At 44.6% G+C, this 12,756-nt stretch overlaps 1 protein-coding gene across 1 annotated transcript in view; it reads right to left on the bottom strand.

The window, feature by feature from the left end:
* MARCHF10 (membrane associated ring-CH-type finger 10) overlaps positions 1-12,756 on the bottom strand; it is a 93,037-nt gene that overhangs the window by 17,921 nt on the left and 62,360 nt on the right. The window contains exons 5-7 of the mRNA XM_024130194.2: positions 9,139-10,555; positions 3,854-4,020; positions 1,327-1,436 (exon numbers count right to left, since the gene is read on the bottom strand). Coding sequence (XP_023985962.1) covers positions 1,327-1,436; positions 3,854-4,020; positions 9,139-10,555 — 1,694 coding nt within the window. The remainder of the gene's footprint in view (positions 1-1,326; positions 1,437-3,853; positions 4,021-9,138; positions 10,556-12,756) is intronic.

Here is a 12,756-nt window from a genome sequence, read left to right on the forward strand (position 1 = left end):
CCGCTCCGCTGCATGTGGGATCTTCCCGGACTGGGGCACGAACCCATGTCCCCTGCATCGGCAGGCGGACGCTCAACCACTGCGCCACCAGGGAAGCCCCGATCTTATAGTTTTTAAATTATGTGTTTTACAGTCGTGATTATTAATCATGTTTTTCCCAATTGTGTGATGAGGGAGGTCAGTCTTGAATTTTAATGGTAATGATGGGCTCTTTTCATTTGATAAATATCTATTGACTGCTTATGTGCAAGGCATCTTCCAGATCAGCACCACCCAGTAGAAAAACAATATGAGCCACGAGCGCAAGCCATATCTGTAACCTGAAAATTTCTAGGAGCCACATTAAAGTAGTAAAAAGAAACTGGTGAAATTAATTTCAATAATATATTTTATTTAACCCAATATATTTTAAATGTTATCATTTCAACACATAATTAATATAAAATTATTTATGTGATATTTTACTCTCTTTTTTTTTTTTATACTGAGGCTTTGAAATTTGGTGTATAACACAGCACATCTCAACTGGAAGTAACCACTTGTTTGTGAGCTACCTGTGGCTTGTGGCTTCTATATTGGGCAGTACAGTTCTAAATAGAAGATTGTTTGCCTGAGAATTGGGCAGTAAACTATTATTCTGGTCATAAATCACCTTCCCACCTAAGGTTAACTCTTTCACAGTATTAGAACTTCAATCCAAATGCCCCAGGAGAATTAATTCACGAGGTGTCAAAAAGCACCTTTTTAACCAGTAGGGGAATTCCCTGGTGGTCCACTGGTGAGGACTCGGTGCTTTCACTGCTAAGGACCCGAGTTCAGTCCCTGGTTGGGGAACTAAGATCTCACAAGCCGAGCAGCACAGCCAAAAAAAAAAAAAAAAAGCACACAGTAGGTGCTTACTACATGTTTTTAAACCTTAAGCAAAGCAGTTCCTTGTTACCCCAGAGTTACTTGATATATAAATTGGAGACTATTTCCTCCAAGACCCTAATTTTTTTCTCTTGTTATTAAATTATTTCAGCAAATTTGGGCATGAAGCTTGCCAGACTGTTCCTATTTCTGTGTGTCCAGTCAGGTACTGTAGCTTCCTACTTTGTCCCTGACAGCAGTGGGACCTCAGCCCAGGGCAACCAAGTCTTCCAACCCTCCAGTGGTCCAATTTAGTAACAGACCTTCTCAGAGAAGCGAGCTAAATTAGGCGACTCCCAGACTCACCCCCTGCACAGGGCTTCTACGTTCCTTGTATCAGGGAAAGAGTTTCTTCCTGCCCTGTGCCTCTACCCGACTCTAGCCTATGGACCCAGAGCGGGTGTGAGCAGCTCTTACCCGGGACTGCTGGTGCTTCTGGTAGAACTCGGTCACATTAAAATCATCCAGGTCGACCAGCAGGCTTTGTTTACACATCTCACAGGTCTTCACGGTGCCAAGATCTGCTCCTTAAATTAAAGGATTTTGTTACACGTAACCCTTTTGGTGTTGACATTTTGCGAGCGAATTTGTGTGTGTGTTAGGAATTCTGAGTTTCAGTGGCCTTCTTTTTCAAAGTCAGTCAGTTTTCTTTTCTTCAGGTTCAAGGTAGAAAATGACCTTGAACCTGAGATCCAAAAAATTTCCTTTGTCATCAGTTTCATTATTATGCAAGCTTCCTGTGAGTGAAGTTCCGAGGAATTTCACCTGTTTTAAATAACAGGTCTTGCTTTCTGTTTAAATTTAAACATATTGGTTCCTAAAATTAGAATTACTACATGGAGGCTGAGAGTCGGTAACACAAGTGTTTGCCAGAAGAGTGAATATTGGGTCTATGTTAATGTTGTTTTTCCTGGCAGATCTAACACTCGTCCAAGCAAATAAATTAGTAAGGACCAAACTGGTGGCAGAAGCTATCCTCGATCTGTGGCTTAAAAACCAGTCTTTACTCCTGCCCAGGTGACTTGCCGCCTGAGAAGAGTGAGGGACCCCGGGGCCATGTGTGGGCACTGGTATGGCAGTATCTGGGGCCAACGCTTGAGCCTGAGTTCAGCCTCATTTGAGAAAAGAAACAGGAGAAGGCTTCCTTTGTCGCTGGTTTGTTGGGTTTTTTTTTTTAACGTGAATTCTAGATCAGCACTTTTTCCTCCACTTATCCTATTCCCCAATGCAAAAGTGGAAGATGCAGATCTCTGGCTGTTATGTCTAAGCAAGCGTGTTGCCATATGCCCGTTCCCCCTGGTGTAGGTGCTGCATTTTGGCTAATGATGTACTAGTGTTTATTTTATACATTAGAAAACAGAGGACTGGGAATTCTTTGGCGGCCCAGTGGTTAGGACTCTGCACTTCCACTGCAGGGGGCCCCGGGTTCGATCCCTGGTTGGGAACTAAGAGTCCACAAGCCAAGAGGTGCGGCCAAAAAAAAAGAAAAAAAGAAAACAGAGGACTAGTCAGTTACTTGAATTTATTTGGTAAAGATAGGGTTTGTGCAGTTTTATACCCCAGTTCTATTTTTCCCCACTGGGGATACAAAGAAGTAGTAAATAATAGAGAATTTCAAAAGACAAGGATGAACAGTGATCCCTTATCTGCATTTTGTTGACTTGATTTTTTTTTTTTTTTAAAGCATCATTCTATAGTACTTAAGGCTACGGAAGGTCCCATGTGTCCTCCAATCTAATCCTGACCAGCATTAGCATTTACAAGCATTTAGCAGTACTTTCATCACACATCTCATGAGTAATTTTTTCTGTGCTAGATGTTTAATTAGCCCAAATTTCTCGTAAGATAAAGCACTGCACGGCATAGTCATTAGTGGCTGAGATCCACTTGTTCTTCGCTCTCTGAAGGGCTGGGTACCCTGCTCACTGTGTGGCGATGCATGTAAGTAAGTCGGGCAGTGGTCACTCCTACATTTCTCCTGCAGACGTGGAGAAAGGGCCTCGGGGAGGAGACAGTTAACCGGATCATCCTGCGTTTTCATTGCCTGATTAAATGGTGTGCTGTGCTTGGTGAGGGGGCGTGGTGACACACCACGGGGACAGGGTCAAGTTCTAGGTCTCCTGGGCTGTCTGGCTCAATGATAACCAAGGAGGAGAACATGGAGGAGGACAGAAACAGCATCTGGCTCTGGGGTAAAAAGTTTTCAGAGAGGGGAGTCTAAAAGCCTTAGGTCTTTTTGAAGCGAAGTGTTCTTTGCATTGGCGTCCTATTTTTTGTTGTTGTTGTTATTCCAGTTGCTCTTGTTCCTAAATGTTTTGAAGAAACCTCCTGTTCTCTGCCAAGAAAACTATAGCCGACCGACTGACATGGCTATATTTAGGTTATAACATCCCTCGGGAGTTGAGAACGGGGTTTCACACCCAGTTACAAGATCTGTTAAAGACAGAGCTGACAAAATGAGCACAACGGGAATCTCTTTATCTAATATGGCGGTAGAAAAATTAGATCAGTGCTCTTTTCCTTGCTGCAGAAGGGCAGCTGGGCTCAGCTTCTAGGTGCTACCCCACCCCCTCCCCCCAGGTAAAAGGAAGCGTAACTGGTCTGTCTACCAGCTGCCGTGGCCGGCTGTGTGCTTGCTGAGACCCAGCCATAGACCCAATTCTAGTTTCCCTCCTCCTCGGAGGCAATCTTAGCATCTCTGCTCAGGCCTCGAGCAGAGCACAGCACGTTCCAGGATTCTTCCCTGAGCCTTGAAAACAAAACAAAACAAAACAACAAAACAAAACTCATTAGTCCTGCTCCTGTCCTTCGGGGGCTGTGAGCAAGAGCCCCGCCCTCCCGAGCGCCTGCTGCCGTGAGCTGTTGTCAAGGCTGCGAGTCCCACAGGGCGGCGCCTCGTGTTAAGTACGCGGCACGTGTGTGTCGTTCCGCCTTTCCCACCTACCTGATGTTATTTTCACTTTCAGCCATCGTTTCAGGCACTCCGGATGGACAAACTGCAGGCTTCCCACGCAGCCGCACGGCTCCACGAGGGGATTGGCGGGGGAACCCCCGGTTATCTGACAGATGCGACACAAGTCCCCCTCCTCCTCGGAGTCCTCCTCCAGGAGACTAAGTGGAAAACAAGCCCTCGTCACCAGGAGTCTACACGTTTGCAGCTTCCGCAAATTCCAGTTCCCAGAGCGTCATAGGGTGGGGCGGGGAGGAAAAGGGAGCCATCACCCCCCCCCGCCCCGCCCCCATGCCTCCCTGGGGGCTAACCCACTGCTCCGGAGCTCTGACCCTGCTGAAGATTCTTCCCGGTATGACGGTTACCGATAACAGGGTCAGGGATTCTTTTTCTTTTCTTTTCTTTTTAGGCTGCAGCAGGCAGGTGGTTAGAGGTATTTTTAATTTTTTTTAATTTCCTTTTATTTTTAGGCCACACCCCACAGCATGTGGGATCTTAATTCCCTCACCAGGGATCGAAGCCGGCCCCCGCTGTAGTGGAAGCGCGGAGTCTAAACCACTGGACCATCAGGGAGGTCCCTAGGTTCGCGATTCTTAAGTCAGGCTCCTTTGCAGTTATTGATGCGTGTGAGCTAACCAGCGCTCCTAGCACACATCCAAAGGCTGGGAAAGAGCTCCAGAGGGAAGCTGAGCCGGAGGCTAGGAGCTCTTTTCCCCGCACCCGCCAGGGCCTGGCTTTGAGGTTTGCTTCTGAAACTTGTGAGTTTGAAGACTTTGGACAAGGTGCTTGAACTTCCCAGGTCTCGGTTTCCTCATGTGTAAAGCCATGATAATCCGACTACTGCTACCCGCTTATAAGGTCATGGGGCAGCCTGGAGGGGGTGATGAGGGTGAACCTGTTGTGCAGACAATAAAGTGCATGTGGAGTCTGGTAAAGTATTGGCATGTGGAGACCACTCGGTAGATGTTGGTTGGGAGGAGTGATGAACCAGTGAACTTGGACGTGAACTCACCAGTAACTCAACCCTTGCCAATAAGTTATGCCAACGTTCCAGAATATGAACTGCTGGAATGTGATGAAGATGGAATTAATGAAAATGTAAGCAAACATATTTGTGTCTCATAAATGGTGAGTCAAGAGTAGCTGGTTGATGTTTCTGTAGGGAGGCTTTTGAGGACTCTAAGGCTAATTTTTTGTTCTTTAGAATCCTCATGGGCCTATGGACTCTCTGGTCAAGGAAAGCAAAACTGGCTAGAGACTAAAATCAAAGGAGAGGAAGAAATGGACATTACTCTGGATATAGGAGTATATGCTCAGTGTCTTAAAAGAGTTTTCTCCCCAAGAAAGGGAAGTTCAGTGAAAAGGAACAATTATACTGTCTCATGGTGGGCACAAACAAAAGAAGAGATATGCCATGTTTACCAAAGAAAGACTCAATGTCTCCAAGATGTCAGTTCTCCCCCAAATAATCTATAGATTCAATGCAATTCCAATGAACATCCCCAAAAGCTGATTTTTAAATGTATATAGTCAAGGACTCTTAAGAAACAAAGTGGGGAGGGAGGCTTTTGCACTTATAAACTTATAAAGCTTCAGTCATTGAGATGGTGTGCCTTAGGGAAAAAACAAACAAAAAAAAAACAGAACAGACAGAACAGAGAGCCCTGAGACAGACTTATATATTTATAGTTACGTTATATGACAGATGTGGCTCTGCAGGGGAAAGATCCTGGGACAGATTGGTATTCACAGTGCATACCTCACACCACATATTAAACATCACACTTAAGTCCAAAATTCATTTCACATGAAGTCCTAAGCGTGCACAGGAAAACTAGAGATTTTGGAAGAAAATAGGAAGAATGTCATAATGACCCCAGGTTAGCAAAGGATTTCTTAATCAAGACAACAAGGTACAAATCACAATCTGTAAAGAAGATGAATACAGTTGGCTACATTAAAATTAAGAATTTATTTTCATTAAAAAACATCAAGAAAGGGCTTCCCTGGTGGCGCAGTGGTTGAGAGTCCGCCTGCCGATGCAGGGGACACGGGTTCGTGCCCCGGTCTGGGAAGATCCCACATGCCGCGGAGCGGCTGGGCCCGTGAGCCATGGCTGCTGAGCCTCCGCGTCCGGAGCCTGTGCTCTGCAACGGGAGAGGCCACAACAGTGAGAGGGCCGCGTACCGCAAAAAAAACCAAAAACAAACCATCAAGAAAGAGGAGAGACAAACTACAAATTGAGAAAAGAGATTTCCAACACATAACTGTCAAAGAATCAGATTAATAGCCAGACTATATAAAGGATTTTTAAAATAAAAATATTCTAAAAGAAAAATGGGCAGAAGACATAGGTAAGCATTTTATAGAAGAAGAAATAGAAATGGTCGTTTAACATTTAAAAGAGCCAACAGCGATTTCCCTTGTGGTCCAGTGGTTAAGACTCCCTGCTCCCAATGCAGGGGACACAGGTTCGATCCCTGATCAGGGAACTAAGATCCCGCATGCCACACAACGTGGCCAAAAAAAATTTAAAAAGAGCCAACAGAACACCTAACCTTATTAACAGTCATGAAAATGTAAATTAAAGCCACGGTATCATTTTACTCCCGTGCGACTGGTGACAATTTGTAAAGCCAATCAATACAAGTGCTGACAAGGATGGACAACAGTATACATCACTGTTGAGACAATACATTGGCATTACTTGTATGGTGGAAGCTGTGCTGCCCTCCAGTCCAGCAAGTCCACTCCTGCATAAATATCCCAGAGAACTCTTCCCATGTGCACCAGGAGACGTTTACCAGCATGTTCATGCAGCATTGTGTACAGAAAACAGTAAAGGACCCAAATGTCCATCGACAGGAGAATGGCGAAATTGTCTGTAGTGGTGAAAGCAAATGCATTAAAGCCCCAAAATATCAACCAGGATGCATCTTGGCTAACGATGTGAGGGGAAAAGGCAAGTCACGGAAGAACAGATATTCCATTTCTAGGGAGTTCAAAAATAATAGTAACATTTCTGCAGAATTCAAAAATATATACAATGCGTTGTTTAGGAATACATATGCTCATATGGTGAAGCCATAAAGCAAAAAAACTTCCAACAACAAGAAACTAAAAAGCAAAGGAATGATAATTGCAATGCAAGAATGATTTCCAGAGGGTTTAGGGCGTTGGGAGGGAGGAGATGAAGGAGGGAGATGAGGAGATAGGGTGAGTGAGGGGCTCCCAAGCTCCAGTGATGTTCTGTTCGCTGGAAGGTGGGCACAGGAATGCCCGGGTTTTGTTCTGCTTCTAATTCTCTAGAGTGTGCATATGTTATATGCTTATTCGTAGGTCTCAAGCTAACTAATCAAGCGAACATTTTAAAGAGTGTAAGTGGCATTGAGAAATGGGCTTGAAACCTTAAAATAAGGCATATTATAAAATATGAACCAATGTTTACTAAAAATTGCATTTATATGCAAAGATGAAAGACTGGAAAGAGTTTTTCACAGTGCTTTTCTCTGGATTATAGGGTTATTGGTGATTTTTCTTTTAAGTTTCTATTTTTAATATTTCCTAAAATGAATAATTTTGAAATAATAAGAAAAGCATAAGGTTTATTGTATACAGAAAAAAGAGAGTGTCTGATAAACAAAGTACACAAATAGTAGCTGTTTAATGCATTACTACACCTAGAAGTGGGTGCATTTTTAAAAGAAGTCATTTTTAGCCCAAGGGCATTGCTTTGGGATGGTGGAGGTCCAGACCCCTGCCAAGTGGGTTTGAAGAGTATTTTTGGGTAGGTGAGGATGGATGGGTGCTGAGACCTTTTGGCCCTTAACCCTGGGTCCGTCTTTTGGTAGTTTGTTTGATATGGAAAAGCAAAAAAGTGCTGCTAACAAGGAAATTACTTCATTCCTGCAGTCGGATGATAGACAGGAGTGTGTGAGCATTCTAAGTCGTATCTTTTCCTCCTTTTTGCATTCAAATTCATTGCCATGGAATTTTCCCACTTACAGATGACTATCAATGGGATAATTAATGACCCAATGAGCCATACTAACACAAAAAAGAGGGCTCGCATTCAGAGAATCACTTTCCAGATCAGTAAGCCAATATCAGGGCATGGTAACACCTGTCATAAATTAAATGGTCAAATCCTGACATGGTGTTTAACGACAGCTTTAAAAAGTATTGCATTTCATAGTTGTGAACTATCCCAAAATCATCTCACAAGAAAGGAGAGATCAAAGAAAAGAGTAATTCAAAAAAGATCTTATTTCTCTTTCTTGTGTATGAGAAGCAGCACATAAAATGGAAGCAGTGGTCACCCCAGCGTGGCCCTTCAGAGAACTGAGGTAGCTATGGCAACTGTTTGAGACCGGCCTTTTAGTTTGGAAGGTTCAAATTCTAGAACTGTTGGTTGGATATGCGCAGAGCTCATGGGGGCGAGCTGGTGAGCTTCCAAGTGCTGAATGGCTCCTTCTCTGGGGAGACAACAACCATTTCATAAAAAAATCTTGGTTCCTAATTGCTAGGGGGAAAGAGAAGCCCTATGCAGAAGTCAGAAACCCTTGGGACTTCCCTGGCGGTTCAGTGGTTAAGACTCCATGCTTCCACTGCAGGGGGCACAGGCTCGATCGGGGGAACTAAGAAACCGTAAGCTGCAAGGTGCGGCCAAAAACAAAAAAGCAAACCCCCAAACCCTTATATTTGGCAAACTTGCCTTTTATTTTCTTTGTTTTTAAAAATTTTATTTATTTTTTATTGGAGTATAGTTGCTTGCCTTTCTTAAAGTTATGGTATTCAAGGAAAAAAACACTTTGGGAATACTGAAGAAGTTGGGCTGGAACACCGAACGTTTCTTTATAGAGACATATATTTTAAAAGCAACAAACTCGACAATTTTCTTGAAAGAAGAAATCATTAAAATGTCAAGGTGGGCTTCCCTGGTGGCGCAGTGGTTGAGAGTCCGCCTGCCGATGCAGGGGACACGGGTTCGTGCCCCGGTCCGGGAAGATCCCACGTGCCGCGGAGCGTCTGGGCCCGTGAGCCACGGCCGCTGGGCCTGCGCGTCCAGAGCTTGCGCTCCGCAACAGGAGAGTCCACAACAGTGAGAAGCCCGCGTACCGCAAAAAAAAAAAAAAAAAAAAAAAAAAAGTGTCAAGGAAGGGCCTCCTTTGACTTAGAATCCCCATGACCCTTTAAGGAAAGCACTGCTTATTTTGGTATTAGAGAAATAGAATGTAGAAATATATATGTATATTCATATAATTATGAAAACTCCTCACCTTTCTTGTAATTTCTTGAGTTTCTCAGGGTCTGCCTTTGTTTTAGTGGCTTCCTTTTCGTCGGTGACGCCAGGGACCTCCATTCTGCTCCCACTCTCATTTTGATTTGGGAACTCAGACACTGCAAAGAGAGTAAGAGGTATATTTTCTTGCAGGGACCTGGGCACATGCAAATGGCCCTGTAAATTCGTTCCTGATCGAGAGGAGCTGGAAGACTCCACCAAGGACAAGCTGCTTTGAGGATTTAGTGCGAGATCTTCTGTATGTAATGGAGCCTCCTGAGACTGGCTTGTTGAAGTAATATCTTCTGCTCCCCGGACCTCAAATTCATGCACACTGCTTACAGGAAAATAACTGTGGTTTTCAGCACTGGCAAATAGATTCCTATCTCTAATGGGGGACAGTGGTTGACGAACATTAAACCTGGAGCTTCCCGCCGAGTCTGAACTGGGAGCCAAGGTAGACGATGTGGACCGGTCTATTGGAGTATCGTCTCTCAGAGCAGAAGGCGTGAATGATCCTGGAGCGTTATAGGATGAATTCATTGATGATCTTGGAGCTGTTGGTCTACCAGCAAGAAAACGGCCAAGAGGATTATTAGAATCACCTAAATGGGCTTGCCAATCTCTTTCATAATCATGGGTTCCAGGCCTGTCTTCCGTAGAAGAAACATCACGAAATACATTTTCAGCATTAAGGTCATCCTCCAGACTGCTCTCGGATTTGGTGTCCCATGAATGAAAGGTCTTCTCATTTTCACTGTCACTGCTGTCTTTCTCTTTAGCAGACCTCCCGTCAGGCCGCCCAGGGTCTTGGAATATCCCTTGCCAGATGGAAGGCTGCCCTGTCACTAGCTGCATTGCACTGCTAAGTTGTAATGAGCCAGGACTGGACTCACTTCTTCTTACAGAATTCGCTCTGCAATTTGCAGGATTTTCTTCAAAACTTTTATTTTTGGCCCAAGTGGCCAATGTCCCAAGAAATCTACTTCTCTTATGATTGGAAGGAGAACGGGGCGGGTGCATCCCAGCCAACAAAAGTTCTTCCTCTACATGGGTTTCCTCTTCAGTGTCATCATTTTCTCCTCCGGAGTTTGAGGATAAAACGGAATAAAAATCTTCATCTCTGAACCGAAACATCATTCTTCTTGGCCCTCCCAAGGTGGTAGTTAGGAGTGGTGGCCCCAAGGACTTGGTCAACTCTTGAGGACTGTTTGTCCCTTGGAAGGCCTGGGATAGGGCTGGGTGTGGTTCCTTCTGGGAGAGAGCACTCAGGTCTCTTTTTCTGGCTCTCTCGGGAGTATTCTCCATCACCGTTATTAGCTGTGAGGATGGGACCAAGTTTCTTCTCTCTCGAGTTGGCCTCTTCAGCTTGGTGCCACCTGCCCACATTGGACCTTCTTGTTGAACGATTGGATCTGTATTGAGAAAAGATAAGCTTATCATTTTACTGTAGGTGCTCACAGATGAGAGACCTCTAACACCAAGGCTGAGGGTCCCATAAGGCAACCAACAAGCCCTGGAGAGGAAAACGGGCATGGTTAAAATGACTGGAGGTACTGAAGGAGTACAGGAGAGTTAGTTTCAGTTTACCGCGTATGAACTCTCTTTTGTTTCTTTTTTTTTTTTTTTTTTTGGCTGTGCAGTGTGGCATGCGGGATCTTGGTTCCCTGACCAGGGATCGAACCCTTGCCCTTTGCAATGGAAGCACCGAGTCTTAACCGCTGGACCGCCAGGGAAGTCCCTATGAACTCTCTTTTGTACACTTGTGGAGCTCAGGTTGGTCCTGGGGCAGCACAGTGGCCCTGAGGATACAGATCCTGTCTGCAGAAGCTCTGGGAAGACTGTCCAGCCCCACGTCAGTCAGGGCTGATGACGGGTAACATCTCTCAAATGATGGTTTTCATACCAGTATTTACTGAGAAGGAAAACCAACACTCCAGGAATGACTACTCCAAAACCCACCAATGCTTTCTCATCCCAATTTGTTCAACATACATTCAGGACACTCCTGCTTCACATACCGCTTTACAAAACATTAAGAAATGTACAGTCTACTCTGGCAGATTGGGAGGAAGGCTCTAGAAGCTGCTGCCCAGTTAAATTATGATCATGGTTACATTTACTACTCAGTGCAAATAAAAATCATAACCCTCTGATGAAATCATGATCTCCTCTTTGTCACTAGTCAGATTGTAAGCTCTGACTGTGATAGAATTCCTCTCCGTTGCCCCCGAATCTAAAGTATGAGGAGATGTAGAAAGAGGAGAGAGGTCAAGTGCCCAAAGGGGTAGGAATGTCTATTGGTGAAATGGTTTGGTCAAAACTTGCCTTATAAAAATAATGCATAAGCACTATTGAGGGCACCATGCTGATTGTGTTACATGCACACAGGCTCACAGCCCTGTGGAACAGGTGCCACAATCACACCACATCATAAGTGAGAGCACCAAGGCTTAGGAAGTCGCATAAGTTGCCCAAGATCCTATTTCCAGTAAGTGATGGAGTGAACATTTGAACTCAGATCTGCCTGATGCTACGGTTTGTAACCACTACCCTGCATTACTCCTGAAGACACTGGCTGGACTAACAATTCCCTTGTAAAAACAAGAATCCACTTCATTCACAGTGTGTGCACTGTTGAGGGTTTTTACCCTCTCAACGTGGATAGGACACTGGACCTACTTCTCTGATTCCACTCTCCTGTGTTCCCTCCTGCCATTGGCCACCCCCCTCTGCTCCCCCCTCTGCTATCCTGTAGGATGTGGTGAGGCGCTGCCATCCTTATCGTTCGGTTCCCAAAGCGGTTCACCCTGTAGAGTGGACAGGACTCCACAGCTTCGGCAAGGCCTGTGTGGTAACAGCTCAGGCAGGTGGAAGGCAAATCCTCCAAGCGTCTGGCCTAGCCGAAGACCAAGTCAATACAGACTTGCTTTAGTGGAGGCGCCTCTCAGGGGAGCAGCAGTCGGCGTCTCCAACATCCTGATACTCCATAAGCCTCCTTTTATTGTTAACTGCATGGGACAAGTCAGGGACGCAGTGAGAAGCTTTACTCATCGGCTCTTCTAGAAATCAGTTAAGCTTTCTTATCAGGCCCCTCCCAAATTTTTATAAACCCCAGTAAGAGACCTAGCAGTGATTCTAGGATGCTCTGGGCATCTGGCTGTGGATGTAAAGGATTGGAGCTGTGTGCCCACCCAGGCTGGACTGATGGCATTTTAAGGAACAAGTGCTTCTATGTGACAATCTGAATTCTCCCTCTCTCTCTCTCTCTCTCTCTCTCTCTCTCTATGTATATATATATACATATATTTTTTTTTTAAGAAAAAAATGATATGGAGGATTTGAAAGTGTAGGCTTTGGTTAATTACTTTTTGTTTTGTTTTTTAAAATTTTATTTTATTTATTTTTTTATACAGCAGGTTCTTATTAGTCATCCATTTTATACACATCAATGTATACATGTCAATCCCAATCTCCCAATTCATCACACCCCCACCCCCACCCCCCGCTGCTTTCCCCCCTTGCTGTCCATACGTTTGTTCTCTACATCTATGTCTCTATTTCTGCCCTGCAAACCGGTTCATCTGTACCATTTTTCTAGGTTTCACATATATGC

This window comes from Physeter macrocephalus, chromosome 14 (assembly GCF_002837175.3).
Source record: "Physeter macrocephalus isolate SW-GA chromosome 14, ASM283717v5, whole genome shotgun sequence".
Taxonomy (NCBI): Eukaryota; Metazoa; Chordata; class Mammalia; order Artiodactyla; family Physeteridae; genus Physeter; species Physeter macrocephalus.